The sequence below is a fragment of the Acomys minous genome, assembly GCF_964271855.1.
Source record: "Acomys minous genome assembly, chromosome: 11".
Lineage (NCBI taxonomy): Eukaryota > Metazoa > Chordata > Mammalia > Rodentia > Muridae > Acomys > Acomys minous.
Genome location: NC_140492.1, coordinates 37,215,864 through 37,241,911, shown reverse-complemented (window position 1 = coordinate 37,241,911; position 26,048 = coordinate 37,215,864). Strand labels below are relative to the sequence as shown.

At 42.6% G+C, this 26,048-nt stretch overlaps 1 protein-coding gene across 4 annotated transcripts in view; it reads right to left on the bottom strand.

The window, feature by feature from the left end:
• Window positions 1-278: 278 nt before the first annotated feature.
• CMSS1 (cms1 ribosomal small subunit homolog) overlaps window positions 279-26,048 on the bottom strand; it is a 293,718-nt gene continuing 267,948 nt past the window's right edge. For all 4 annotated transcript variants that reach the window (XM_084801246.1, XM_084801248.1, XM_084801245.1 and 1 more), the window contains 9 exons: window positions 22,296-22,384; window positions 16,375-16,446; window positions 14,603-14,732; window positions 10,587-10,646; window positions 9,206-9,308; window positions 4,271-4,331; window positions 3,666-3,753; window positions 1,950-2,038; window positions 279-547 (listed from right to left, as the gene is read on the bottom strand). In XM_084801246.1, coding sequence (XP_084657372.1) covers window positions 464-547; window positions 1,950-2,038; window positions 3,666-3,753; window positions 4,271-4,331; window positions 9,206-9,308; window positions 10,587-10,646; window positions 14,603-14,732; window positions 16,375-16,446; window positions 22,296-22,384 — 776 coding nt within the window. In that variant the 3' untranslated portion in view covers window positions 279-463. The remainder of the gene's footprint in view (window positions 548-1,949; window positions 2,039-3,665; window positions 3,754-4,270; window positions 4,332-9,205; window positions 9,309-10,586; window positions 10,647-14,602; window positions 14,733-16,374; window positions 16,447-22,295; window positions 22,385-26,048) is intronic.

The window sequence follows — 26,048 nt, the reverse complement described above, 5'->3', positions numbered from 1 at the left end:
GGGACACATCCCAGGCCAGTAAAAGCACCGAGGAGCCCAGCCTTCCTTGTGGTGGGGGTTTTCATGTCCAGATCCCTTCCCACCTGTGGGAAGTCTATGTCTGAGCTACGGTTTACCAACATGCTCCATGGGCACCATCTCAGGGTCTCTCTGACAGTTTTGTGAGCTAGCACTCCTTCTTTGCAGCTATCAGACTGAAGCTCAGAGAGGAAAGTAGCTCAGGTTCTCAGCTGCTGTGAAAGGAGAAAGAAAAACTCAGTCTTCTCAACAGGACAACATACAGATGCAGCGGAGCTTTATTATTTGAAGGTACCAGTCAAAGGACAGCTTCATATCAGCCAAAGAATCCCCACGGAGAATTCTTAGAGATCCACTGGGTGATGTAGTAAATGTCATTACGTCATAGTAGGTTACTGAGAGCTTGCAATATGTTGGCAGTTGGACTCTTCATCAGGCCCCAGGCTTAGAAAAGACCCAGCTTCAAGGAGTCTGCCTTGCATAGGCTGAACACTCCCATATCTAGAAGCTCAAAAACCTCCTTTCTTATCTAAACGAGAGAAAAGAACAGAACAGAAAGGTTATGATCAGAAAGAAACAATTCTGGTGAACAAAGTCAACACCTGGGCTCCCATGTGTTTATAGAGCTGTTGTGGCCAGAAGCAGAGAGGGCAAAGTCCTACCCAGAAGACTGGCCCCATGCTTGACTCAGAGCTGATGGCCACATCGGCAAAGGAGGAGAGAGGCCTTACGTAAGACATCAGTTTCACTAAAGTGCCTTGATATCTGCATCTGTCCAAAAGAAGATGCCACACAAATGTTCAAGGACTCCAAAGTGTGCTTTCTGTAATCCAGACTGCCTGCAAAGATCTAATACATGATGGACTGCCTGGTGACAACTGTTAATGCCATGAACATAAGAGAAATATATATGACGACAGCACTGACACTGTTACAATGGACCACTCAGAATAGACATAACAGAAACCATCAAATATAGCCTCATATGTCTGACAGCTAAGGAGTTTTATTTTTTAAAGACTAATCATGTAGGCAGAGTACACCCCACTGTCTGTGTGTGTGTGTGTGTGTGTGTGTGTGTGTGTGTGTGTGTATGCATGGGAAACTAAGTCAATAGTTTATAAACTTGAATTGATGGCTAATAAATTATAATAAATTTTTTTTCAGTCTAGGGAGGCAGTTTTAAGTGGTAAATTAACTCACAGCGTGTTTAAGAAGCAAAATCTGAAGCCTTTTGGACAGTTATTGCCATGATTTAGTCCCAGTATGTGATTGACAGGCTTGCCTTGTTTATTATTATATAACCCCACCCCCATATCAGATTAGATTGAAAATATGTTCCATAATAACATGGTGGGTGGTAAAATAAAATTTCTACATTTATGAAGGCAATGAGCTATTTTTCATAAATACACAGTCAGCTGTGCTGTACCCACAAAGGCATTCAGTCATTCAGTCTGAATCTACTGAGACGCAGAAACCCTCCACACAGAATGAAAATGTCTTTGCAAACTATGTGAGTAGGGTTTGTGGGGATGTGGAGAGGCCTACAGTGATGCATCCCTCTTTGGCCAACAGTGTCTCCGTAAGAATGAACGGCAAGGATGGCTGTGTCTGTGATGGGAGGTACAGGAAGAGGACAAATCCTCCACATTGTCTGGCTTCTTTGAAGTACAGATGTCCTGGGGGGAGGGCAGGAGCCACGGTCAGTTAGCGAGCGCCCAAGCTGATTCTGTATTACACATGGAAAGGATATAGTCATGTGTAAGCGGATGAGATGGCTCTATAGTTGTTACCTCAGCATTAAAGACAGAAATTATTTCCAAAGTGGGAATGTGCTGGATCCCCATGTCAAAGACTTTATTACTGTGTTTGAACTCAAAGTTCACTGGGGGGAAAAAGATTAAAGACAACGGCTGATTACACAGTACCTCGGGAATGTCCATCATTCTCCGTAGCTTCTGATCTCGCCAGTTCCAGTCAAAAACCAGAAACTTTAAGGGGTTCAAATTAAGGCCATCTGAAAGACAGTGAGAGTCTTGGTAGTGAAGCCGTAACGAGGGAGCTCAGTAAAATGGTTTTCATCCTCCTCCCGAATGCCTCACTTGCTGTCCTCTCCCCCGCCAATGAACCTCTGCACACTGATGCTTGCTAATGGGAAACACATGCTCTATCACCGTTTCTGAGGACAGAGAAGCCCGTCCGGTTAAGCCTGTCACTACTCAGGTGTTCAACCCTCCATTTATGAAGGCCAGAGGCTGGGGTCTCCTTCCTGACCCCCCAGGATTTGAGCAGCAGCTTCCTTGGCCCTCAGAGGCGTGGAGAACATTGGATAATGCAGGACTCTGAGGCAGCGGGGAGAAGATGAGGTCAGGACTACCCTCTGATGGGGCTGGCAAGTCATGTAAAGGTTGCACACGTTCTGCTGCCAGCCTGACCTAGGACTATTGCACAGGAAGACTGGAGGAGGCGCAGGGACTGTGTGGTCCTCAGGCCCTAAGAGATGGGCACACATTCAGCTCTTGCCACTGTCCATGGTCTCGCATGCCACGCTTGGCAACAGTACCCGAAGCTCCTCCACACCCTCCACAGCCTTTCCCTCTCTGCCCCCAAAGACTTACAAGTATAAAACCTTTTATTTAAACACTCTCACTGGAATTAGACAGGAAATTGGGAAAAGATAATGAACTGATAGTCCTCCTTTAAAGCAGACTCAGTACCGAGTTACAATATTGCTGAAGGTGTTACTTTGACATACACAAAATAATTCAGGAATAGAAGCAGACAGAAGACAAAGTCATGTTACTATACTAAATAATTTGAAAATGAAAAATGAAACCAATAAATGCGAGCCAGCCTCCAGGCTCAGGTTTAACTTGGGCTATTCTCGATGGCAAAGGATGAAGACTCTAAGATAGAGGTCAGCCCGGGCAGCTTAGTGAGACTGTCTCAAAATATAAAGTAAAAAGAATGCTGGTGACACAGTTCAGTGAGAGAGCATTTGCCTAGCATGGATAAGGCCAGAGAGATTCAATCTCCAGCACCCCCAAAGCAACCCCAAACCTAAAGGGTTGGTAAGAACAGGTAACAGGATTCCCAGCAGATTAGCAGGTTTTTAGGCCTCCGGCTTGAGAAAGTTGGCCAACTATTAAAAGCCACCAGGATTTCTGGAATACTTACTGTGCAAAGCACTAAAAGGGAAACGTACTTGGAAGGACTACTCTGGAATATCCCTTTTTCAACTAGAGAAATGATGCTTTCATTTCAGTATGTTTATTGTGCCGATATAACTCGAATGGGAGCCTCTGAGAACCAAACCTCAGTTACCCGGGAAGGAAACAGCAGAGCAGGCTCCACCAACCCCGAGGCCAGCACGTGCAGAACCACTCAGCTGCTCCCAGCCACTGGGACTCGAATGTGTTTAGCTGGGCAAGCACATCTCAGTGGGCCCCAGTGCTCATTCCCCACAGCACTGTGCAAGCTGGCTGGCTTCCGAGATCAAAGGCCGAGCTGAATTTCCCACTGGGCGATTTACACAGAGGTCTGTTTTTCTTTTTGTACCCCAAGAGTGCTTCCCCAGACTACAGGGGGGCAGGCAAGGTAAAGGGCCAGCTTTTAACAGAAGTCTCGCCATCCCCATGTCATACCTTGTTTAACAAGCTCTTTGATTCTCCCTGGAGTCCCCACACCCAGGTGCACCACACGCTTCTCCAGCAACTTGACTTGCTCCTGGACCTTTCCAAGGTGGGAGAGAAGAGATGCAGAATCATTAAGAAAGGGTAACCACAGGCCACTTTAGAGCACGTTATCTTTGTAAAAATGAATTAATAATAATAATAATAATAATAATAATAATAATAATAATAATAATAATAATAAAAAAAACCCAATTAGGGCCACAGTTGTTTGGGACCAACTTCCAAAGAAGCCAGTCTGTCCTGTCCCAACCCTCTCTCTCTGTCTCTATTATTATTTTAAAGAAAACTGGTCAATGCCCAAGGAATCGGGAATCAACTCTTAGCATCTGTTGAGGAGTGGACAAGGTAAAATGTGACGGCAATGGGGCAGGGTAGCCATGTAGAGGCACAAAGTGCAGAGGAAACTATAATAGCTCTCAGATCTGTCATATCAGGCCCGGATGAAAGAAAACAATTTCTAGGATGACTGAAGAGGTCAGGTGGGAAGGCTGAGGTCTTGCGATGCCATCAGGGACCACTTACATCTCTGACCAGAATTACAGTCCCTTGCTTACCTTTATGTGTTTTGCAAATAATTTCATAACTTTGGCATCTCCTTTGAATGCTGTCAGAGACCTAATGAAAAGGAATATATTAATTAATCAGTGCATGTAGTAAATTACGACAACTTATTTAAGAACTCACTATTTACAAACTATAGTTTATCATCCAAAAGAATGTTCTAAATGTGTACAGTTATGTTTTTATCCACACACAAAAAGATCATTAGGCAAGTCTGTCTCTGCAGTGAAATTTGAGTGGGCCTGAAAAGTCACACTGACATGTGTGTGAAATCACTCAAGAGGCTGAGGAAGAAAGGCTGTGGTGAGATGGAGATCAGTGTAGGCAGCAGAGCAAGCCATTATCTCAAAAAAGAAAAGACTCAGAAATGGGGGAGGCTTTTGCTTAGGTACATATCTGGGTGTGCTTCTAAGTCAAACCCAAGTTTAGCCTGCTTTGGCTTCTCTGATTGTAGAGGACTGTTAATTCAGAACATGGCTGCTCTGGCAAGAGATCACATCCAAACATGCCTTTAATCTAGGAGACAGAAGCAAACAGGTCTGAGTTCAAGGTCAGCCTGGGATGGAGCAAGTATCAGGTAAAGGAAAGCTTAGATCCAGGTGTGGTGGTACATGCCTTCAAGACTAAACAATGATGGTAAAGTTAGTTTGCAGAAGGAAGCACCCACGTTTGAAAGTGATGTCTAACTGAGTGGCAGAAAAGGAGACGAAACAGAGACGTTTTGACAGAATAGGATATGCTCAACTCTCACGAGAAGAGAGAGAAAAAGGGAAGCTACTTAAGAGGCAGTTTTACAGAGAGAGGAGGCAGGTTTTTACCAGGACAGTAATAGAGAGATGGGTTGCAGAGAGAGAACTCAGGTGAAAACGGAATGAGCCAGAAAACGAGAAGCCCCAAGAGAACAGATTACTGAATTAGTCTGAGGCCAAACAGAAATTCTGGGCCAAGAGAGAAGTCAGATTCAATAAGTCAGCTGGGAGAAGAGTTTGGGTCAGAAGAGCTGAGTTGAACCAGCCAGCCCAGAGCTCAGAAAGAACAAGTAAAGGTGAGCTCATTAAGCAGTAAGTCTCAGAGGCTGAAAACATTCTAAGCTTCGGTTAGACTGTACGGAGGCTAGGAGCTTCCAGGGTGAGGCCTAGGTTAACAGAAGGAGGCAGTGAGCCTCCCAGAAAACAGTAGAGCCCGGAGAAGAAAAGATACTTTTATATTTGATGATTCAAAAACATGCACCTTTAGTTCTCTAAAACAAAATTTGTGTTATGGATGCATGTCAGAGAATGTTCTATGTATTTCTGCATAATATGACTCAAGGAAAAAAAAAACCCCACCTGTTTACAAGAAGAACTAGAGCAGTAAAGTCAGCCTGTGATCTGGGGATGTTGGGGTGGCCAGACAGAGAACCACAGGGGTGGGGGGGAGCCCACTAGAGAGGAGGGCTTACATCCTAGCACTGCGCCGCCCACCTTTCTACTCCAGCCTAAAGGAGAGAAGGAAGGGAGGGAAGGAGGGAGGGAGAAAGGAAAAAAGACAGGGGACTGTGGATCTTGATCTATGAAAGCAGGAGTGAGTCATGCATGAGCGAGGCGATTCTGAGGTGGCAGCTGTCAGGACCGAGGGGAACTAGAGGCCACATGTCCCCAAAAAGGTCAGTGATTAAGCCATTAATAAGATGTGTGATTACAAATCCAGTGTTGAGTCTTTGGCTGGAGAAGCCAAACATCTAGAATTTTGTATGTGTAATTGATCTATGTATCTATGTATCTATCCATCTACCTACCTCCCTACCATTCTAGATAGTGTCTGTTCTTGACCTTGTTAAGCAGGCTGCCCTCAAACCTGCAATCCTCCCAAGTGCTGGGATTCTATGCATGCAGCAGTAAGCCCAGCTTCATTTAAACCTTTTAGGGCCAACATGTTTCAGGGTAAACTCAGCTCGGGTTGCTGACTATAACATCTGGTGTGTGGGTGAGGTAGTCCACTTAGTTCTAGGCAGTCAACAGTTTGGATCTATCTACATCAATTCAGATGATCAGTTCTGAAGGCCAAGGCTGCTCTGCTCGCTACCTTAGAGGACAGTTGTATAAGGATTGTTCTGAAAAAGAGGCCTCAGATTCGACAAACAGTTGCTCTATGAACAGCCAGATTACAGCATTACATACAGATGACATGAATGCTGGTGCCACTATGTCACTCTGGGACCAGTTTTTATTTTTAAATTTGAACTCACAGAATGCCATGGATCTGGGAACTGAAGTTTCCCAACACACTGTCCACAGAAACTGGGTCCACTTCTACAACTTAAAAGGCTTTATGGAAGAGATCAATGACCATCAGCTCCAGCTGGCCTCATCTGATTTTCTGATGTTTATTGTTTTCATTTTGACCACCTGTTTTTCATTTTGCATATTTCTATATGTCACCTAAAATTCCATTTTGAGTTAAAGTGGATATAATGAACAAGTAAGTTTCTAGCTAAGATTTAGAGTTATACTTTAGATGATACTTTCCTTTATTTGTCATTATGTTTTGAGAAATATTGTTGACAAGGAGGAACATATTGATATGTACGACAGTGAACCATACCATCCAGTGTGTATTACAAGTATGCTCTTAATTACACATAAGCATTCTCCATTGCAAGGTTAACAAGGAAAACAACAGGAATTAGAGGACAGAAGTCCTTCTGATAGAATTATTTGTGACTAGGCTTCCTTGGGCCTGCTCAGATCACACTTTTCAATTCATTTAACCTTGAAATGGACCGTAGTAGATCTTGGGACAGTTTGGTAAATGAAGTGTGACAACATAGTGCTTTTATGCCCGAGAAATAAATTTGCATGTAATAAAAGCTCAAGTCAATATGACAACTTGTTTTTAAGTGGTCACATGCAGGCCAACTTCTTTGCCATTAGCATATCAATTTGCAGTGGGTTCTGTAGTGGTCCTGTCAAGAGCTCAGAAAGTCAGTGTGAAATGCTCTGATTTCAGGGCCAACAAGGGCAGATGGCTACCCAGGTACACTGGAACACTGACGATCAAGTAGGCTTGGAACAGATGTACTTGAAAGAACCATTTTGCTTTACTGGAGGCTGTGGGATACGATTTAACGTGTGTGCTGAGGTGGAGAAAGCAGAATTTGAAAGAGCAATAAAGTTTAACAACTACTTTTCTAAAACCATGATTCTATTAGTTCATCTAGAAAAACAGATGTTAAGTCGCCACAGAGTCCCTACGCTTGCACCTTAGGGTACTTGACAAAGCTCCTGTTTCAAGACACAGACTTCCTCTGTTTTGTCTCCTGGTTGCCAGACAGGGCTTGTTTCTGTAAGTGCCACGCTACTCTGTCTGTTCTCTGGAAACTGAGTTTTCTTGTTTATTCTACAAGATTTCGGCAGATGGAAATGCCTGCGAAAGCACTTAATACAGCGCCAACTTACCTTTAATATACATTGTTTTCCCTTTAAATTTTTGGTCCATTTGGAATTTATCTTGGTAGAAGGGGTGAGATATGAGTCCAACTTTATTTTCCAGATGGCTAATCAGTTGTTCAACACAGTTGTTGAACAATCTGTCTTTCTCCATTGATTTCTTATTTGTCACCTTTTCTGTATGCTATGTTTTCATGTGCACTTGGGTCTATTTCATCCCTTTCAGTTCTGGTCCTCTGATGTCATGTGCCTGGCCTGCATGTGACAGTCCCAAACGCATTGAACTGCTGAGACTCTAATAGGTGTGCAGTGGCAGTGTAGGAGGAATAAGGTTCTTCTAAGTGGACCTGTTCAATCTTTTGTTGCCCATATTTTTTAAAAGATTTATTTATTATTATGTATACAGTGCTCTGTCTGCATGTACACCTGCAGGCCAGAAGAGGGCATCAGATCACATAATAGATGGTTGTGAGCCACCATGTGGTTGCTGGAAATTGAACTCAGGACCTCTGGAAGAGCAGTCGGTGCTCTTAACCTCTGAGCCATCTCTCTAGCCCATTGTCACCCATTTTTAGTTGTATGTTCTTGTAGAAGTTTTAAATTAGTTTTCTTACTTAAACAAAACAAATTTTCTAGAAGTTTTACTTGGGACCTGTGAAATTTGTAGACCATCCTAAGTAAGGCAGGCTGTTCACATCGCTGCGTGTCCCCTCTCAGGAGTATGGCACCCTTAAGAGCTCTGTCATCCCATTATGTCTTCTTGAGATAGATTTAGTAACTCGATTCCCTGGTATTCTACCTGTTTCTACTTAGAGTTGGATCTTTCCGTTTGTTTTTTGCTAGTGTGGTCTCACTGCTTTTGCCCTTGCCCTGCACAGTGTTTCTCCACGTAGCAGTGTAAGTGTGCCTTTAAAAGAACTCTGCCCCAAGTCCTTCCATGGCATCCTACTTCTGGGCTCACTGCTGCACACCTGGAATTGTGCACCCTACTTCCGGGCTCACTGCTGCACACCTGGAACTGTGCATCCTACTTCCTGGCTCACTGCTATACACCTGGAACTGTGTATCCTACTTCCTGGCTCACTGCTGCACACCTGGAACTGTGCATCCTACTTCCTGGCTCACTGCTGCGCACCTGAAACTGTGCACCTTACTTCCGGGCTCATTGCTGCACACCTGGAAATGTACCTTGGATTTCAAGTCAACAATATTATATGGCTCTGTCCTTCACTTCATTTAAGTCTCTGCTCCAATATGTTAGCTCTTGTAAAAAGAATCCCCATTTGCGTCCACCTCATTTTCATGCCTTATTTTTATTTACAGACTGCATCACTATTTAGCATATTGTCATGCACATTTAGTGGCTTATTTTCAGCCTCTGCAACAGAACATCAATCCCATAGGGCGGGGACTCTATTTACTCATTGCACATAGAATATACAGGCTGGCATGCATTTCTCCAGAAAACACTCAGGAGACACAACTGGTGACACTTCTGACCTTATGAGCTCCAGGGCCCGGACAGCAGAGCTGCAGAGGATCAGCATCAGCACCGACTTCTTCTCATTGTGGGTTTTCCGAAGTTTTACCCACTTGGGGCAGACTAAAAGACAGATCACAAAAACCGTTCTTAAGGTAGCGCTGCCAAGGGTAGATATTCCCCAATTATTTACTTGTTAGTGCTTAAGAAAAATAAAAAACAAGCACTAGTTGTTATTACAGTTTCTGCTATTTGTACATAGTAAATTAAAATTTATGTTTAATGCTTGAAGATAGTGTTGACTAATAGAATAGTTCTGATTCAACCATGTTGAATTTTAGTTTAGCCTGCTTGCTTGTTTGTTTAAAGACAGGGTCTCACTGCATAGTCCTAGTTGGCCTGGAACTCACAGAAATGACCTGCCTGGGATTGGAGGCACGAGCTGCCATACCCAGCCTAAGTTAATTTTAAAGGAGCATCCAGCATGACCTAAAATGGGGCTGATAGTAAATAATACCTCAAATTCATTATTTATTATCATGCTTATTAAAGAGGCTTAGAGTTTTAATATTTTTAATGTCAGGATATTGTTCCTATTATAATATGGGTTTATATTTGTGACGTTAAAACCTGGGAAGTGTTTAATGAGCCGGAACTGGGCACCATCATAACATTGAAAGGCTGAAAGGATAGAAAATCTATCCTTTTCTAGCGATACACAATACACAATACAGATGAAAATATCAAGTTAGGTTGGCTGTGATAGCTAGGCCTGAATTCTGAACACGTAAACAGAACGTGATGTTCACAGCTGTTAAAGATCACACAGTTCAGTTTTCTGATCTTTAAGACAACAAGGTCAAGTTCAAGGCTTATTCAGAGGACAGAGTGGAGGGTCAGGACTAGGGCACTACTTTCTGGATTCCTACCCTAATACACCTAATATATTATAAAACCCAGACAGGGCCCAGACTCAATTCCTAAAGCCAGAGTCAAACAGGATGACATTTAACCATTAAAACTGGACACCAAATAATGAGCCTGGTAGTGTGGCCTAGAATCTCAGCACCCGAGAAGCCTAGGCAGGGGAGTTAGGAGTTTGAGGCTGTCCTGGTCTACGTGGCCTGACTGAGGAAAAAAGACAGTAGCACCAAATCCCTCTCCAATTAAGCTAGAAACTTTTAATTTAGGAAGACAAAACTTACTTCTTTATTTTGGGTTTTTAAGTTTCCCTATGAAGCCCAGGCTAGTGTTGATCTTCCTGCCTCAGTTTGCTGAGCATGCTGGGATTGCGCGGGTGGGGTGGGGTGGGGTGGGGGCACTGACACACCTGACTTCAAACTTCTTCTACTTCGGAATAATCACCTGCTGAGTAATTTTCACAAATTAGACTTTACTTACTTTCTTTTAGGTATGAAGAGAGACTGTGAGTCAAATCATTGGCCTTGAGGAAACAGGAGTCTAGAAATATGAAAAACATGCTTTGCTAAGGACTTCGCAAGCACACAAGCAAAACAGATTAAATGTGAACAACGCTCCCTTCGATGAGTTATAAAATCTGAGTGTCTTGGAGGCTCGTGGTTTAAAGTGTTATTTAAAGTAACAGCAGTAGCAATAGCAGGCTTTATTTTATCAGTTAAAATATTTTATTTCTATGCTTACTGAGGATGTGGTCACATCACTCCCCCAGCCCCAGTCTTTCTCCCCAGCTTCCCTGTTCCCTCCCTCCAGCCCTTCCATGGCTCCCACTCTCAAATTGGTGGCCTTGTCCTTTTTTATTTTTACTGTTATATACACATGCGCACAAATACACACATGTAACCCGTTGAGCACATTTCTGTGGTTTGTGTGTACATGGGACTGAGCGCTTTGTGCAGGACAGCTGAGGCTCAGCCTTGGGCTAGGCACTTTTAACTATTCAGGGTAGTGCAGGAAAAGCTTTACATATCATTTACAGGCAGTGGAAGCATCTTTACATTTGAAATCCATGAATGACGCAATGTGCAAAGGCAAGGTGAAGAACCTCAGATCCGTTAGTTACGCAGAAGAGCAGAGTGATGCAGCACCGTGCTCAGTCTGTAGAATGGCAAATATTAGAACGGTACACAATGGGAGGGGGCATGGAGAACGTGGGGTGATGGCAGCGTCTGCCAGCTGCAGGCAGAACTGTCAACTGGTAAACCTATTTTGGAAAGTAATAATACTAATATTATATACTCTCCGATCCTCTGGTTTATTTTCTGGGTGAACAACGGCAAGGCACTCCTGTGTGTGCTGTAAATGGATACACAAAAAGATTAATTTGGCAATATTTATGATCTTGAGATGTGGGAAGCCGTACAGGTGTCCACATCTGGGAAAATGGGTGAGTGCTTTGAGACAGATCAAAGAGCTGGAACACTATGTAGCGTCTCAAACAAATGCCTTAGATGTACACAAAGCCACATCTGGCATATCTGAAAAAAAGTGTGATGTGACAAAGAAAACAAACCAACCAAACACCAGAATGAGAGGATCTGCAAATGTAATATAGATAAAAATAACAATGTACGTATATAATAAATGGCATATAAGACTATATATATATAAAATGTGTAGTGATTGTTTAAATACATATGATGAGAGGAAATATAATATCAATTTGGAAAGAATGTATCAAAATATAACATAATTCAGCTTAGTTGTAAAATACAACCTAACACATCAAAATAAATAAGCACCCTTGTTGATCAGTAACAGCCACGAAATATGTAACAATATTAACTCTGAGTAGAAGTATTCACTCTTGAGCCTGAACAAAAATGGTTATCAACTTAATTCTTTCTCTAAGAAAAAGTTTCTGTCTAAATATAGGAGTATTAGAGAGTGAACTATTATTGATTACATTTGTCATTTATATTATGACTCAATACATATAACTCATATTAAGTAATACTTTCAAAGTTGTTGCCTCAATAGAGGAAGGGAGCCCTTGATGGTCTTTACAATTACAATTCTCCCAGCCGAGACATGATCAGACCCCTCTGGAGAGCGTCACACAAACTAGTGAGAGCAAAAATGGACTTTACTGGGTTGAATCCCTTGAAGGTGCTTGTGCTGCTTCTGAGATTTATGAGTGGGGCAGTTGTAGCTAGGGTCACTGATCTAAACCAAACCAACTCTCAGGAGATAACAGAGGTTAATTAGCTCCCAGCGTCTTAGGTCTGGAAATCCCTAATTAAGTTCCCACATGTACCATGTTAGCAGTAAACAGAACAATTAATAGTAATTAAGAGGACATATTTCTGCCCTTCAGACATAAATAACCTCAGATTAAAATCAAGCCAGAATCTTGACATGCTGATTAAAAAAAACACTGCCTTGTTTACACCCCTTCTTTAACTGAGTCCAAACAGCAAATGGCATCTTCTGTCCCTTTACCTAGCATGGCTCCTACCCCTGCGGGTCTTAGTCTCATGTGGTGACTCAAGTCTTCTCTATGAAACCTTCTAATGATGCCTTAATTGACTATATCTCCAAATGGTCATCTCTTAGCTGAAAATGAAGCCTGTTCTTTCTGGCTGTTTCTACCACACTTCCTCCCTAGAACAAAAATACATGAGTCCACGGTCTTATCCAGCTGCCTTATGGAGCTTTAATAAAACAATGATATAACTCCCAAGGGTTTCTTTTACCCTTTAGCTCTCAACAATTCTGCAGAGAACCAAGGTTTGTGATGTTCTCCGAGGTCACAGAATAGCAGTTTGTTCTTCACAAGTCCTTCCAGGGCTCAGGTTATATGCTAATGGAGAACTAGAAGAGGAAACTGAGTCACAGTAAAAACTAGACATCAGCCTCAGCTCGACAAGAGACTTTGTGATATCCCTGGCTCCTGTCATAGAGCAGCCAGGACACAGCTCTCACACCCCAGGGGCAGCCCTCCCGTCTGGGCTCAGCAAATGTTAGATTGCAGGTCCTGTTCGCATCCAAGTGCGTGCCTCCCATTCCCGGAAGGGCAACTGTCTTGGAAAAGAACAGACGGGGGCACTCCTGCTGCTAACCCCAAAGAGCACTTAAAGCAGAGCCCAGAAGAACTGTAGCTATGCAAGGGCAGGCTGTTCTTCAGATTCTCAGGCTTCTAGGCAGCAGGAAGCTGTAATGGAAAATTGCTACTGTTGACTTTTCCCATAGTCTGGAAATAGCTTAGGTGCAGCAGAGGCGCCAAAGCTCCTTATGGTTTGCTTTCAGGACAACATCTGATTTCTCCCAGCCCTGCCCAGGAAGGAGCCTGATGGATGCATCATAGCTGAAAAGCTCAGCAGTGACTTTATGTTTTCTGTACCCTCTAAATTCTAAGTAAGCCAGCGGACCTTAAACTATAGCTGCTTTTGTGAAGACGGAGAGTTCTAGCACCACATTTTAGTAGTTGGCTTGAAAGTCTGGGATACAACCCAAATACTACCCTACAACTGCAACCATCACCACCACAACAATAAGACTAAGATGTTTACTTTTTTAAAAAAAGCTTTTTGGAGATATTTTATAGCCCAGACTATACTCAAACTTGCTGTGATCCTTCTGCCTCAGTCTCCTGAGTTCTGGGATTCAGAACCTAGCTTAACAGGCTCACTAAGGCCAAAGTTCTTATCTATAGGAAGGCCCAACATCGTCCTATCCCAGTACTTTTAAATGTGCGAAGTGTCATTATGTGAGTTTAATATCTTTATTCAGAGACTTTTACTCCTTAAAGAGTTTGATAAAATTGTGTACGGAGGGCTGGAGAGATGGCTCAGAGGTTAAGCGCACTGCCTGCTCTTCCAGAGGTCCCAAGTTCAATTCCTGACAACCGCATGGTGGCTCACAATAATCCATATTGGGATCTGATGTCCTTTTCTGGCATGCAGGTGTACATGCAGATAGAGCACTCGTATACATAAAATAAATAAATACATCTTTTAAAAATTGTGTATTGCCGGGGGGTGGTGGCACATGCCTTTAATCCCAGCACAAGGGAGGCAGAGACAGGTGGATCACTGTGAGCTCGAGGCCAGCCTGGTCTACAAAGCGAGTCCAGGACAGCTAAGGCTACAGAGGGAAACTCTGTCTCGAAAAGCCAAAAAAACAAAACAAAACAAAACAAAACACACACACACACGCACAAAAAAAAAAAAAAGAAAGAAAGAAAGAAAGAAAGAAAAATTGTGTACTGAACAATTAGTCTTTTCAGGAAATGATAAGTATATTAACAAATCTTAGTGTCCAATTCATCAAATGTCTTTTGAGTATCCAAAATAAATCAGTTAAAAACTATTAGACGGAGGAAAGGGGCACAAGAGCACGGAGATGTGTGACTTTCCGCTGGTGGAGATGATTAACTACAGAACAGGAAGGGAAAGGTGCAGTGCTTCACTCCCGAGGAAGCAGCAGCCTGGCTGTACCTGGCAGGTGCAGCTCCTCTAGTTCAATCACGGACCGACTGCCGCTGTAATGGTCCTTGAGAAGCTTCTGCAAGTCTTCAGGCTTTCCCGGTTTGGGCTCTGATTTTGCAAGAATATCAGAAATTTTCTTCTAAAACAAGAGAAGAAAAAAAAAAAGGGCAGAACATTAGATTTTAGAACGGTATGTGGCAGAGGTTCATTTTTCTGGCATTTAAATGGCACACAGTTTTTTGGTGGGAGCTGAGTATGAATTTTAAAAAATCCCCTTTGGAAACCGTCCTGCATACTTCTTAGACACAGTGTTTGAAAAATGAAGAGATGATCTGAAAGGCTCCTTGTAGTGTCTGGTCTGTTTCTTTTAGAAGTGAAAGTTATGCATTCAGCTCAATGATAATGGTATTTTTCTGAAAAAGTCTTAGAAGTCTTGTTCTAGGGAAACTTCTCTTTTTCTCCTAAATGTGCTGTAATTTTGAAAAAATGAGAGTTTGAGAACTTCTTGTGCAACCCGGCTTAGGTGGAGAGCCTCAGACTGGCCTTCAGCAGATGATGCTGAGCACAGGCACTCACCGAAAAGCAGAGCTGACCACTGACTCTCCAGGTCCAGGAGTCAATCCCAAGGGCTCAGAAACAACAGAATGGTCACAGGAAACACTTTCTATCATCTCGTTTGATGTGGACTTCTTTATATAGAATTTTTGTTGAACGCATGAAATTCAGGGAAGCATGACTGTCCATGTTTGTTAAAAATTTCCCTTTATTTCCTCGTACTGTTTCTCTACAGACCCGGAAGGAGCCATTCTTCCCCGCTCCCCTGCCCGCAGTACCCTCATTTCTACAATGTCAGAACTACTCGAGGTTCCATCAAAGGTATCAACCTAACACTGTCACCATGGGCCTAAGTCAGCACAACATCAGCCAAGCGACTCCAGCTGGAGATCTGACCCTGCACCTCCAGAATCTAAGGCTCCCCAAGGCCCAGGGAGTGAACTGCCAAAGTGAAGCCGAGGACTTCCCTACGGACCTGCCAAACCTCAAGCAATCTGGCATGTGCTGCCTTGCCATCTGGCCATTCGTGAGGAGAGAAAACAAGCACGTGCGCGCCATCCTGAAGGCTCGCTGGTGAGCAGCTAGCCGGCTGGACCCTCTTCTTTTCTCTCATCCCAGTCATTCTCTCTGCCCCCTGGCAGGGAGCGAGCCACACTGCTGTTCCCAGAACTGTGGTAGAGGACGGGAGAGCCAACTGTTTTCCCCCTAAGGATGACCTATAAAAAAATTCTGTACAAGAGTCACCTCTGTGCACAGAGATGCTGTTTAAGAGGAAGGGGGAAGTATTTGCCTTAAATCATGGCCTGCATTAGAGTTAAAAACACTTTACGGTGCCCTTATCTGCTTGCCTTCTTTTAGATGTTACTTTAGCATGTAGGGTGTACCAACTGGAACGGATAAGGAGGCTGGTCATGACTTTCCTGCATAAAAGCAGGGGTGACTGTAAGAGAAAGTACACAATCCTTCTAGGTTAGATTCACTGGTGTTTCCCAAGAGTAAAAAGGGAATTGGGAAAAATTTAATTTCAGTTCCCACCCACAGAAAATGTATTCCTAGTGTCTTTAGCAAAGTTAAAAGATCTCACCCCCCAAAAAAAAAGATCTCACCAAATCTTATAATTTCTAGATTTCTAAGTCAGGGACTGCAATATCTTCATATAATATGATATACAAAAATGTCATGGAAGCCACATGTGGCCACACACTGTAACAAACGGTTGCTGGTACTTTTTTCCACTTCCTGGTCTTCCGGGAATCCTCTTTCGTTTCCTTTGGTTGTATCAGGAAGCACTCTGTAGGCTGTAATGAAACACAAATGAGGAACCTTTCATCTTTGCAGGATGAAGTGTCAGCGGCTGTTATGAACCCCAGAGCACTCTCTGTGGTGCCCCCACTCCTTAGAGTACCTTGGTAACATTCCACAGAGATGCTGGAAGACCCACTGGAGCTGTTATGCAGCAGCTGAGGTGACAGAATTTGAGAGAGTCAGAAAGTACAGATGACGTAAGACTGGAAAAAAATCTTTGAACAGAGATCAAAACGTGTGACTGAGTGAGTGTATATGTGTGCTTGATGTGTGCAGATTATTAGAGACGGAAGCCAAGGGCTTGTGTGTAAAATGCAGGCAGAAATAGATGTGCTTAAAATGCTGATGTGGCAGGGCGGTCATTGACTGGAGCGACTCAAGTTTCCCATGAGCTGCCCTGCGGAACCCCGCACTTCCAAGAGGCACTTCTTACAGCACCCACTCTTTCCCTCTTCTCAACAAGCACAGAAAACACAAAGTAGGATGTATTTACTTACAGTGTGACAAAGCCAGCTGTACCCATGCAGGCACTTACAGATGACCACAGAACGAGCGTTCCCGGGGATGGTCTCAAAACTGCTTCTGTACTATAGCACCAAGAGTGATTGATTTTGCCAGTGGCCTTGAGTCCCACAATCCCTATAGAGCTCCATGCTATTTTTAATGTTGAGTTTTGTTTTTTAAGGTAGAAAAGCAGGAAATTTGGACTAAAGCCTTGATTTATAAAACAGAATGTGCAGGTTCCACATGTATTAATCATAAGCAGCAAAATAAAATGTTTCCTGTGCTGGGTGTTTATACAACATTTCAAGCAGGTTGCCAAGTAAGATGTAGAATGGAAGGAGGGAGTAAGACTCATTTCAAGTAGAGGCTATCTGTTAACCAGTCAGACGGCAGCTAGGGCAGCCACGTCTCTACTCATAGGTGAGTCTAAGAAAAAGAGCAGACTGAAGATGGGTGTGGTGGCACACACATTTAATCTCAGCACAAGAAGCAGTGGCAGGCGGTTCTCTGTGAGTCTATAGAGTGAGCTTGGTCTGTATATTGACTTCCAGGACAGCCAGAGCTACAGAGTGAGACCCCATCTCAAACAAAAACAACGCAGAAAACTCCCCACAGATTATGAATGCCTATGGCCTCAGATCGAAGAGGGATGTAATGGTCCATAAGTTCTTTAAGACAGTGCTTAGTCATTGTTTCAGGAGGTACAGTAGATTAAAAAGGGCTGAGATTAAAATAACACCATCTTTAGCTTCTTTACAGTTTAAACAAAAAGCCTGAAAAGACATATTGTTTTGCAGCTTAAGAAAATAAAGATATTGTCTCTCTTATTTAGGAAATTGTCATGTGGATGTAGAATTATTTCAATTTGATGCTTGTACATGCTAATAAGAAACTGGGCCAAGGCCACTAATATGTGACAGAAGATTCCAGAAGGCGCAAAGCATCTAAGTACAGAACAAGGAAGCATTCAGCTCTCCCTTCTAAGGCAAAGGTCTGGATGTAATTAGTGGAGCTCCTAAAGCATATAACAGACCTATAATGCCAGCATTTGTGAGGCTGAGGCAGGAAGGCTGCCATGAGGTTAGTGAAGAAAAAAAAACCCACGAGAAAAAAGGAGGAGGACATGACCACTCCTAAAGTATGGAGAAGATTTTTATTCTAGAGACAAGGGAGAAAGCAGGCAGAGAGAAGAGACCAGACTGAAGATAGCTGGCAGATTAACTGGACCATGAGAGGAGAGAGGGGGAAGGAGAGCGAGAAAGGAATGGCTGACCAAGAGAGCCAGCATGGGCCAGAGACCAGTGTGGCCAAAATGGCTGAGTTACATAGGGATCAGGCTGGGAAAAGGGAAACTGAAGAGACGTTTAGGGTGGAGGTGGGGTGAGAAGGGCTAGGAGGAGCCACAGGTACTGAGTGAAATTTGTCCTGGGTTTGAGACTTAACAGCACAGAGTAAAGTGCAGATCACTGTGGTGGGGCTGGGGGTTGAGGAGGAAGCAGAGAGACAGAGACAGGGACAGAAACAACAAAAACAACTCCCCTCCAACCTATTATCAAGGTTCTGGGGAAGCCGACTTACTACCTGTTATGTTTTCTTATTTAGCACATGGAGCTCTTCTCTAGAGCAGCAGGTCTCAACCTTCCTAAGGCTGTGACCCTTACATTGTGGTGACGTTCCAACCATAAAATTATTTTGTTGTTACTTTATAACTGTAATTTTGCTACTGTTATGAGTTAGAATGCAGATGTCTGTGTTTTCTGATAGTTTTAGGTGACCCATGGTAAAGGGTTGTTTAAAGGAGTCATGACATATGGTGAAAACCACTGCCCCCAGAGGCAGCCGCCACTCGGAACTACCAGCAGTGGTCTGCCCATGACCTCTGCATGACAGTTTCTGGGTCCCAGCACTGTCTGCAATCCCAGAGGAGACAACCATCAGGGACTACCAGGCATCTCCAAGCCTGCCAACACCAAGGACAAACAGATGGCTAAAGGCCAGTACAAGAATATGCTCAACAAAACCCTTGGCAATATGGCACTACCACAACCCAGCTATCCTACGACAACAAGCCCTGGATATCCTAACATACCTGAAGTGCAGGAAAACAACCTTAAATCTAATCTTATGAAGTTGATAGAGACCTTTAAGCAGAAAATGAATAAAGCCCTCAAAGAGATACAGGACAATACAATCAAACAGGTGAAGGAAATGAACAAACCCTTCAAGAAATACAGGAAAACACAAGCAAGCCAGAGAAGGAAATGAATAAAACTGCTCAAGACCTGAAAAGGGAAACAGAAGCAATAAAGAAAACACAAAGTGAGTCAATCCTGGAGATGGAAAACCTAGGGAAGAGAACAGGAACTAGACACAAACATCACCAACCAGCTACAAGAGTTGGAAGAGAAAAATCTCAGGCATAGAAGATAACATAGGAAAAAAATTGATATATCGGTCAAAGAAAATGCTAAATCTAAAAAATTTCTACACGTACAAGGCCAAGAAAATATCTTAAATAAAATCAAAGAAGAAAATTTCCCTAACCTAAAGAAAGAGATTCCTGGGGGCTGGAGAAATGGCTCAGAGGTTAAGAATACTGACTGTTTTTACAGAGGTCCTGAGTTCAATTCCCAGAAACCACATGGTGGCTCACAACCATCTCTAATGTGATCTGATGCCCTCTTCTGGCCTGCAGATGTGCTCAGAGGCAAAATGTTGTATACATAATAATAAATAAATAAATCCTTAAAAAACGTGAACCTAACTGGGTAACTCAATATATATATATAATTTTAAAAAAAAGAAGAAAGAGATGCCTATAAACATACAAGAAGTCTATAGAACACCAAATAGATTGGACCAAAAAAGAAAATCCTCCCACCACTTAATAATTAAAACACTAAATGTACAGAACAAAAAAAAATATTAAAAGCCGCAAGGGATAGGGACCAAGTAACATATGAAGGCAGACCTATTAGAATTAAACCAGGCTTTTTAACAGAAACTCTAAGAGCCAGAGAGCCTTGGCAGATATCTTGCACACCTTAAAAGACTACAGATGCCAACCTAGAGTACTATACCTAGCAAAGCTTTGAATAACTATAGATGGAGAAAACAAAACAAGATATTCCATGACAAAACCAAATTTAAATAATATCTTTCCACTAACGCAGCTCTACAGAAAATACTAGAAGGAAAACTCCAACACAATGAAGGTAAACACACCCAAGAAAACACAGAAAATAAATAATTTCACATTAGCAAATACACAAACACACATAATCACAATATCACCATCAATATCAAAATTATAGGAATCGACAGCCATTGATTATTAATATCTCTCAACATCAATGGACTGAATTCTTAAAAAAAAAAAAGACACAGATTAACAGAGTGGATGAGAAAACAGGATTCATCATTCTGCTGCACGCAAGAAACAAAGATAGATATATTACCTCAGAGTAAAGGGCTGGAAAAAAGGTTTTCCAAGTAAATGAACCCAAGAAACAAGCAAGAGTAGCTAGTCTAACATCTAATAAAATAGACTTTCAAGCAAAAATAATCAAAAGCAATGGGGAAGGTCACTTTATACTCATCAAGGGAAAAATCCAAGATGATGTTTTAATTCTGATTATCTATGCTCCAAATGCAATGGCACTCACATTTGTAAAAGAAATATTACTAAATCTTAAATCACACATTGAACTCCGCATATGCTCGAATGTGAGGATAAAGACCCACTTATTTAAACAGTGACAACAGAAACACTATAATCATGTTGTTTTAAGTGACTGTTTCTTGTTTTAACAAAACTCAAAAATGATTTTTAGAAATGTAGATGGTATAAATATGGGACATATTTATAAAGAGATATTTTTATAAATAAAAAAATTTTATGGACATGTGCTGGTCATGGTGGCACTCACCTTTAATCCCAGAACTCAGGAGGCAGAGACAGGTGGTTCCCTGAGTTTGAGGTCAGCCTGGTCTATAGAGTGAGTTCCAGGACAGCCAGGGACACACAGAGAAACCTTGTCTTGGGGGCGGGGAAGAAAAAGAAAAAGAAAAGAAAAACAAAATATTGGGTATACTAGAGGTGTGGACTCAGTACAGCAAATGTGAGGCCAATCTAGTGAAAACAGGGCAATGATACTATCTATCTCCTACCCAGTGATATTACAGCCTAAATGTATACTAACACTGACAGTATGATGTCATGTAATTCCTGATTATACTTAAAGAAAATGCAAGAGAATAGTAACTATGCAGATTTGAAAAAAAATCAAAATTAAAGACAGCATAATATATTTTTCTTAAAACACACACACACACACACACACACAAACCCAAAACCCAAAAAACTAATCATTTAGAAAAGTGTCCCCAGTCGTATCTGCCAAAGAAGTACCCAAGCGTGTGCTGAGTACTGTAGTGGACACACAAGAAATTCTGGCCCCGAGGCACCTATGAAGTGAAAGGTGACTCAGGCTCTGCATGCAGGAGTAATTAGAAGAAGACTCTGGAAAACACAGTGTGCCTGAGTAGACAGTCTTGAGTTGATGGGTGAATTCTAGAGGAAGAAGAGCAAGGCAGAGAGAGCACAGGGAGCCATGGGATAATCAGAGACGGCATGGGCAGGCTAGAAAGGAGAGGAGACCCAAGCCCTGAATGTCCATGCGGTGGAGCCTTTCTGGGACGCATCCATGGCAGGAGTTAAAAGAGGTCTGAGAGGGGAGACTAGGTCTCAAGGCGCCAAGGATCCTCTGGACACAGCCGTGTCATGGATGTACCAACTGGAACTGTGATGTCACTTGTGTGCGTGGCAATGTTCCATCGCCTTATGCTGTGTGCTGTGTCAGAAGATCTACATCCAGAAGAACAAGGCTGAATGGTTATTAAGTCCTAGGTCAACATAATTGTGATGTACATTTTCCAAGTCATATCTGTGTGAGCGTTTGCCTGTACGTCTGTCTTGCACCACCTGCATGCCTGGTACCCACGGAGTTCAGAGGGAGTTGTATCTCCTGGATTCGGAGTTATGGGTGGCTGTGAGCTACCAAGAGAGTTCTGGGAACTGAACTAGGTCCTCTGCAAGAACAGGTGTTCTTAACCACGGGGACATTCCTCCAGCCCCTAAAATAACTTAAAAAAAAAAAAAAAAGACATCCAGGAAGACAGGCGTCACTGGGCTACGGTTAGGAAAACATGGCCTTTTCATGGGTAATGAAAGTAAAAACTTCCCAAGTCCCAGCAGCAGCTGACATTAGGGTCAGGGGACTGCTGGAATTCCTGGAGGCTGACTGCAGAGCCAAGAGCTGCTCTTGGTGGTGATCACCTGCTTGGTTTTCTTTGGTGGCTCTGGAACCTGGGCTGTGTCCTGCTGCGTCATTTCTGTGTCTCCTCCTTCCTCATCACCTGATGGCTCTGAAAAGAGATACAAAGTTCAAAGGTTAAAGAGCGTCTTTCTCAGTCAGTGCATCCTTGGTAGGGCTGGCTTAGGGGTTTAATCTCTTGACTTCTTAATTCTCTCCCTGCAAGTTGAATTTAATAATGGAAATTATCTAAGTTTGAGACAGATGTAAGCATTCAGATGCCAGTCTTGTTTATAATCTGAAAAATTAAAGATCATTTAACATCAGGGAATATTTAATTCTGTGTTTCAGTTTGGGTCTGAAATGTCCCCGATGATGTGATTAGGAAGTGGTCCAACAAGGGAGGTGGGCCAGGGGTGGGGTGTGCAAGCATTTAACCCCAACACTCAGGGTAAAGGAAGAAGAATCTCTGTGAACTGGAAGCCAGCCTGCTCTACACTACACAGCCAGGACTACAAAGAGAGACCTTGTTTGAGGTGAGGATGAGACACAGGTACAACATCTAGAAATTGGGACTTAAGTTTTTGAATGGAGACTCTCACGTGTGTGCCTGAGCAGCACAACCAGTCCCTGCCCTGCTTTACTCCAGTTAAATACTACAGAAAAATAGTCCCTCCTCCCTATCAGCAATGGCCTAGACTCTAGCCTAGGTAGGCTGTAACGATGCCTTCAATTTTTCCCACCTACCACAAGGGTGTTTTTAGAGATGGTCAAGAACAGAGATGGGAATTCAGCCCGGGGATGGGTTTCCCACTCATCTACTTCTGCAGCATCAACAGAGACACCATGAGGGCCTTAACTTCTGAATTCCCATATTGTAAGAAAGTTGTCTTTCTCACCCACTGGGCTGGTACTGGAAGACAACTGACTAGTGGTGAGTCAGCAGTTTCCTACTTATTAATGCTTTTTAAAGTTAAGATACAAAATAGAGCTAGAACGTTTTAAACCACTGAGCAGTAGTGAGGTCATAGTTATCTATGGTAGTGATACAATACCACAGCCTTTAAAGAATATAGATAAACAATAAAATAAAGATAAAACAAAGTGAGAGCATCAAATACATTCAAGTATCCTATAGGAAGATAGGAAAAAGAAAACAGATGTGTTAAAAAAAAACAGTAAGCAAAACAAAACAACCAGATTTAAACTCCAACACATCAACCATTATATTACAAATAAATGGTGAAGGCGCTGAAGAGATGGCTCAGATATGAAGAGCACTTATAGTTCTTCCAGAGGACATAAGTTTGGTTTCCCACACCCACATTTAATGTCTCACTAACATCTGCAACTCTAGCTCCCGGGAATCAGACGCCCTCTTCTGGCAGTCAAGAGCACTGGCACACATGTGCATATATACACATAACCTAACACATAAATAAAAAGAAAACCTTTAAAGATGTTGTAAATATACCAATTCAAAGACAAAGACTAATAGAATGGATTAAAAATTAGACCTAAGTGTTTGTCATAAGAAACTTAAATAACGTATTACAGAATAGGCAAGTTCAAAAGGATAAAAGACAGCATATTACAGATATTGGTGAAAAGGAAAGCTACAATGTTCACACAACAGAGTAGACAGTTGTCCTGGTTAGGTCTCTGCTGTAATAAAAGGCTGACCAAAGCCAACTCAAGGAGGAGTGGGAAAGTTGCCCCTGCCCCCTTCCCCTGCCCTGCCCCGTGCCCCCCCCCCATTCATAACTCCTAGTTTACAACTCACAATCCACTACTGAGGGAATTCAGGGCAGAACCTGGAAGGAAGACCTGAAGAAGAGGCCATGAGGGTACGGTGATTACTGGCTCACTCCCACAGTCTGCTCAGCTATTTTACACTTCCCAGGACCATCTGTCCAGGGGTGGCACTGCCCACAGTGTTTGGGCCCTCCCACATCAGTCAGTAATCCAGAAAATGTGCCACAGGCCTGCCTAGAGGCAATCTGATGACGGCATTTTCGAAATTAAGGTTCCCTCTTTGAAGATGACTCTAGTTTTTGTCAAACTGACCAAAAAACCAAAGCAAAATCCAGAAAACCAACCAACCAACCAAAAAACCCACCCTGCCCCCCAACTAACCAGCAAAGCTGTACAATGAAGAGACTTACCAGAGAATAAGAGGGGACTTACAGAATAGTAAGAGTGAGTGACTCAATCTCTCCTCGTGTCGTTCCCTCCCCGGCTCCCCCCGTGCCCCAACCTAGGGTTTCTGTGTAGCCCTGGTTACCCTGGAACTCTCTGTAGACCAGGATGGCATCAAACTCAGAGATCCAGCTGCCTCTGCCTCCACAGTGCTGGGATTAAAGGCATGCACCATCATTGCCCAGCTACAATGGGTGTTCTTAACTTCTGAGCCATCTCTCCATCCGCAAATATCAACAGATTTAAGAACTGAAATTGATAAGGGCATGAGTAACAATGCGCAGTGAACATCATCCTTAGTAACTAGACCGAACACTGTACTTTTGATCCGTAACAAGGCCAGCTCTCCTCAGATTTGTTCAACAAAGTACAATACAGCAAGAAAAGGAAATAAAAAAAGACACACCCAGCACTCAAGTACAGATCATGTGATGGCTCACATTAAAAAAAAAAAGTTCAGAACTAAAGCTCATCTTCCATGTAAAAATTCCCACGTTGGGTTGTATCACTGGAATCTGGTCTTTGTTATCTCCCGTCCCAGCTTCACCTGCCCGTAAAGGCTTGGTTGCTTTTCCTGCCCTCTTCTTTGCCTGATCTCTATGTGCCTGTCCACCCGGTTTCTAGCCTGTAACCTGTAGATTAGCACATAATTTTATTCTGCCTTGTGGTATGTGATGGTGTTAAATACACGTCTGGCTCTCTCTTTTCCTGAACCATACATACATTTTCTGAGAATCTATTGCACGTGTGCCCAAAGTATTCAGTCCAGGGTTAGTTTGGAAAAAAAAAACCCTTGTTTACATTTTAAAAGATTTATTTTATGTACATGAGGCTTTTTCCGTCTGCATGTATGTATTGCCCCATGTGCATGTCTGGGGGCCAAGAAGGTCAGACAAAGGGCAGATATCCTATAGCTGGAGTTATGTACGGTAAAAGTCACCATGTGGGTGCTGGGAACTGAATCCACATCATCTGCAGGAGCAGCAAATGCTCTTAACAGCTGAGCCATTTCTCTGCCCCTTAGTCCTTAAGAAAATGTTAAATTTCTTCAAAAAAAAGAGAAAATGTTACATTTCTAACACAAATATTTTCATATACTGTTATCTTTAACAGAAACTTTAAGATAAAAAGAATGACCTACAAATAAATGAGCGGAGGGGGGGCAGTTTTGAACTCTGTATTTCTCCATTCCCTAGAATTTTCTCTCTGCAGCATACAGTCTATATTTGGCTAATCTAGTTGAAACTAGGTAATATACTTAAAAGACTCTATGCCCATGAGAAATACTTAAAAATATCATGTTAATCAAATACTCTGAATCTAAGTTTCTTTCTTGTTCCAAAAATTATTTCATCTTTTGAAACCTTTAACATAAAATGAGATCATCTCATCACTGAGGCTTGAACACATTAGCTGTTTCCTTAGTTTGACATTTTTTGGTTCCGAAAGAGGAAACTGTTCTTCTCAAGTCAGGGCTGTAGTCTGTGATTTCCATTAAGAGAACAGTGAAAGGGAAGCACAGCAGTCCAAGCTAGGCAGCTCTTCAGGGCTGCTGGGATGAGGTGACGCCAGGCCTG